At 53.7% G+C, this 5,217-nt stretch overlaps 1 protein-coding gene and 1 pseudogene across 1 annotated transcript, besides 1 other annotated feature; both read left to right on the top strand.

Moving 5' to 3' along the window:
- Positions 1–5,217: a sequence feature (areas not merged during assembly with more than two copies in the genome that could not be assigned to a particular haplotype).
- Positions 444–3,215, top strand: Tc00.1047053505155.10 (annotated as a pseudogene).
- On the top strand, positions 4,448–5,217 carry Tc00.1047053505155.4 (trans-sialidase, putative; the record flags this gene model as incomplete). The annotated part of the gene is made up of 1 exon (XM_798992.1): positions 4,448–5,217. A coding segment is annotated over one exon (770 nt), but the record flags the coding sequence as incomplete, so codon positions are not given.

The following is a 5,217-nucleotide window of genomic DNA, read 5'->3' as shown; positions in this document are numbered from 1 at the left end:
AAAATGGAGCGGGGCGATGCCTGGCCGCGTCTCGCCCATCGTTCAGTGCACGATTTTGCGGTGCACATTGTGGTGCTTCCTCTGCGATGTGACAGCGGTCTCCTGTGCGGCGATGGCGGTGGGTAGGGGAGAGCGTTGGCCCGCGGCGGGACGGTGAGATCGTGCCTTCGTTTTTCCCACCCCTCCTTCTGTGAAGGCGTGCACTTATTTTTATTGTCAGGGATAGGGCAAACAGAGAGGCCACTTGAGTAAATAAAAATTGCGATAATGTGGCGGTGTTGTTGCCGATTGCACGTTGCGTTGCTGCGGGGGCTGTGGGCCTCGACCGCTTCGCCGACATGCGTTGCAGTGCGGCTGCGTGGCGCACCGACCACTCCGCCGTGCGAGTGCCGCGCGCAACGCCACTGGGACTGCGGGGCGGAACAGCCGCGACTGTTCTTTGGAGCCAGCGGCACCTGTTGGCCGCAGTTGGGCGGTGCGAGTGGGATGCTTCGCCGCACGGGTGTTGTGGTGGCGCCTCGCGGCGGCTTCGGTGATGGTTCCGACGCTGCAGCTCGACATGTGGCGGGGAGTAAAGGGCGACCGCAGCTGACTGTTGACGGTCGGGTGGAAGATGTACTGCTAGACGGATACACTCCCAGCACCAAAATGAGGCTCAATGATTTCCTTTGGAGTTATGTTGGCTCCATGGCGGTCGCTGGTGAAAGATACAATGTGACGATGGAGGTGTTTGCTCAGTGTCCCGAGATGTATATCCGGGACGAAAGGTGGTTACACATAATAACGGCATTGCCGCCATACCAAGAGCTGAAAAGGGAGCTGGATGGGAGGAAAAGACTATCGGAGGCTAGAGACAAACTTGAGGAAGGCGTGTTCTTTCCTCATCGGTGGAGAGACTTTGAATGGAAGGATACGGTCACTTCTCTTGCAATGGGAAACTCGATGCAGCTCCTGACGTGGTACAGCGAGACTTGGAGCAGCGAAAAAATTTACCGTATCCACTAATATTAAAGATGTACTGTTTGAAGGGAGGGTTTGCTACAAGGAAATGCAGCTGCGTGATGTTCTTACGGCGGAACTGGACGGCAGGGGCGTTGCGGACAACAATGGGAATGTCTTGCTGGAGGAGTTTTTCAGGGGACCCTGCGAGGCATATCCACGGTGCGGGGGCGTTGAGCGAAATAAAGACATCGGATTGCTACGTGGGGATGGAGAGGGCTGTAAGGGTTGGGATGGATCTGGAGGAAGATGTACGCAGGATTCATGGTCGTTGTGTGAACAATCTACTGACGTGTTGAGAAGCTGCAGCAGCAGTAAAAGCAACTGTCCATGAGCTCACCAAACGGTTTTGGATGCAGTCGCCGAGGGGACGAGGAACCCACTGAAAACGAGTGCACCGATAAAACTGAAGGGATTGTACGCGTCTGTGCGCAGTGCGAGGTGTCATCATGTCGTGGAAGTTCCTGGCGGCGAGGGATGGGAAAGGATGTGAGGGAGAGGGAGCCACCGCAGTCATGGACGTGCAGGGCAGTTGGCGAAACTTTCGAAAGGGTTGACGGTGTGGAGCAATCCGGTGCACCGCGTCCCAGGCTGATGGTGCTCACCTCGGACAAGGCATGGCCGTACTCTTTAGGCGGGAGGAGGATGAATCCGCTCGTGACTGCCATGTGAACTGTGAGGTGGAGCGCGTGTGGCAGATCGTCAAGGGCGATCTAACCGAATGGTTCAGCCCTCACGGTGAGACCGACTTTGAGCCCAAGCAGCATCTGTTGATTGGGACGCCCGGGATCGGGAAGTCGATGGCTGTCGGCTCGTACCTCCTCTACGAGCTGCTGCACTACGATGTGGAGCAACTACAATTGGTTGTCTACAGTTTTGGTGGAAGCACGACTTGCGTGTTTGAAAAGACCATCAAGACGGTGACAAGCTACGCGGGTAACTCAACGTCCAGGAGAGTTTTGTATGGTTTATGGCAGCGTGGGACGAAAGGGTATGTTATCTACGATGTGACAGAGAATGGAACACCGCCAGAGAAGGGTTCTGCGGTTTTTGATGAATGGGCATGATTGTGGTGCCATCCCCAAACGTGGGCAACTGTGGTGAATGGGAGACGCAAGCTGACGCCGAGCGAATCATCGTGAATTGCCCCGACGGGATGGATGTGAAGGCGATGTGTGCATGGATGAAGCGCGGTGGGACTACAGATGAGCAAGCGGAGTACTGGAAGATGGTCGAATGGCGAATGGATAGAGTGGGGCCGATTCCACGTTACATCTTTGGTGCGAATGAGTTCATTGCACACTCCGCTGCCACTGAGGAATCCTTGGATGGGATCAAGTCCCGGGATGGTGAAAAGCACTTTACGCATGGGGGAGTGAGGCTGTGGTATTCTGGGGATCCGTCTCAAAAGCTCGTGAGGGTTGTCCGAGCAAGAGGAGAAGTCGGTGCTGAGGTATTTCTCAACGCACCGACATCGCTTTGCCTCGGGCGTCGAATACCGCACTATTTTGGGAAACGTAATGGGTGAGAAGGATATATATATTTCTGTTGCTAGTATTGGGGAAGAGGAATACTCTTTTGTCTGAATGTATGGGAGGGTTTGGCTTGCGAGTGTTCATGTTTGGGGGAGTTTGTCGGTGCATTAGTGGAGGAGGTCAAGGAGCTGAGGCCACCAGCACGTCGTGGAGGACAGTACGCAGTGTTGAAGGCGAACTCTGACGGGCACCCCGCCGAGTTATATGTGGAGTGGTTGCAATGGAGTACTGTACAAATAATAGTATAAAGCATCGGCTGCTTGCACACCGGAGACGAAGAACTTTCCACTGGTGGACCCCTTTTTTTCCTTGTGAAGTTACCGCGGAAGACGCTGGTTGGGCTGCGGATGGCTACGGTGGGTGGGCACCACACGATAACCAGCACTGTGAGGCAGTTCACTGAGTGCCTGGCGGAATATTTTAATGGTTGGGAGGAATTATCGCGAGACATGTCATGGGATATTATTTACGTGCAGCACGCAGCCAGCACGCCGATGAACGACTGGCAGAGATGTGAAGTCGACAATTCCGATAATGTGAGCGACGATGAAAGCCGTGAGCTTCGGTGTTCTGGGAGGAAGAGGTGTGCCAGTACCAAGTGTCAGTGTCATCCGGAGACTTTGGCGGATATGCAGCTCTCCGAAGTGAGGAATAACCACGGAAATAGGAGAACAAATTGGGGAATGGGGCAGCTTTGATTTGGCAAAAAAACACTTTTGGATTTATATATTTTTGGATGCCTATGTGTGCATACGCTGCAGGTGCACCAGCCCAATGCGGCAGCACCGCACACAAATGCCAAAATGTCCGACGCTATTGATCGTAGCAGTGACGGAAGAAATCAGGGAGGGAAAGGGGGTTGTTTGGTTCCTGGTGAAAAACATTGGGTGGTTTTTATATGGTATGTTACTTGTTCGTGCATACGCGGCGTAGTTGGGGAGTTGCACCTTAGTTGGAGGATGATTGTGGCCGGCATTATTGCAGTATTACTGCGTTTTTCACTTTTTTCTATGGTGTTCCAAGCCCCATTATTAGAGGAAGCATCTTTAAGGGATGGACGAGGCATAAGTTCCATTGAGGAAACAGTGCATTCCGTGTGACCGCGTGGAGTGAGGCGCCGCGTCATGCATGGGTGGGGATCCGCTTCCGCGTGTGGCTCTTTGGGTGATTGCTTGCTCCGCGTGCGCTGTGTGCCGGCAGCGGGCTGTGGCCGTATCCCGTTGTCCGTGGGATTGAGCTGGAGGCGGAGGCTGTGTGTTGTTCCTCCTCGTCCACGGTAGGTGACTGCTGGCTCTGTGTGCGTTTGTTGTGTGGAGGGCCGAATTCTCTCACCCGGTGACTGAAAGCACCGCGATGGTGTGTAATTAAGGACTGGTGTGGAGTTGCCGGCCAGGGCGAGGGCCGCGGCGGTGCTTTCCCCGTCTGTCGTTTGTTTCTTCCGTGTGTGTTGTGCTGCTTCTTGCTTTTTCCCCCTTGTCATCCTTTTCTCCTGTGTTCCTGCGCGGAGTGGCCGCATGCTCACGGGCCATGTTGATTTTGAGTGCCTCTTGACGGCATCCATTTCCCTCTCCGCCTCTCTGTCTGTCATTCCCTGTTGGGTGTGGCGTGTTGCACCGCGTGAGGGCTGGCCCGCACACACCGACGGCCCGCCGTGACTTGCCGTGTTGCTGCTCTTTTCTGTGGGCGATGGTCCTCCGTGCCGTCCCTTTCGGATTTTCTTGTCTCCTGCTCTCTGCGTGGGTGCTCTGCTCCTCACTGACTTTTCTGATGTATTGCCGCTGTTGCTGCTGTACTCTCCACTTGTTGAACACAGACACGCTAGGAAAGAAAGCAAAAAAGCGCTAATCGCTACTGTGAAATACGAAGGCTTTGAAAGGACCAACAACACACACACCGCCCACACACATATTTATATGCTCTCACGTGTTGCTTCAGTGAAGGCACCCCGCACACACAACCGTCGCCGCGTGACTGGATCCAGCGGAATGAGGAGGGAAGGAGGAGAGAGTGAGCCGCAGAGACCCAGCATGTCCCGGCATGTGTTTGCTTCCGCGGTGCTGCTGCTCCTCGTCACGACGATGTGCTGCGCCACCTGTGGAGCTGCGCCTGCAAAGGAGAATGATGGCAACAGTGATTTAAGAAGTATTCAGGAGCTGCAATGGGTCGATCTATTTGTGCCGCAGACGACGCTGGTGCTGCCGGAAGGTGGAGGTACTTTGGGGACGAAGTGGGATTCATTTGTTTCACCCTCTCTTGTCAGTGCTGGTGGAGTAATTGCTGCTTTTGCCGAAGGTTACGTGTATGGCCAATATGACACTAAATATGTATTAATTAAGAACTATTCTTCTGAAGTTGTTGCGGAGTACATCGACTCTTCGTGGGATTGGTCCACTCTTGTTGAAAAGGTGAATGAAAGTACATGGAAGGCACAAAGCGTGCTTGGTACAACGGATGGAACGAATAATCGTGTGGGTATTTTACTCAATCCAACAACAACGACGAAGGACAATAAGGTGTTTCTTCTTGCGGGAAGCGCTGATGTGCACTATGAAAGTGGTGGGAAATGGAAAGAGGGCAAATTCGAACTAAAACTGGTTGTGGGTGAAGCACAAAGCCTTCTGCGGGCGAAGGGCCAAGTGGATGGATTAAATGGGGCGAAATCAAGTCTCCGTTCAACGAGAGT

Source organism: Trypanosoma cruzi (assembly GCF_000209065.1).
Source record: "Trypanosoma cruzi strain CL Brener chromosome Unknown tcruzi_1047053505155, whole genome shotgun sequence".
Taxonomy (NCBI): domain Eukaryota; phylum Euglenozoa; class Kinetoplastea; order Trypanosomatida; family Trypanosomatidae; genus Trypanosoma; species Trypanosoma cruzi.
This window is presented reverse-complemented; position numbering and strand designations above follow the sequence as displayed.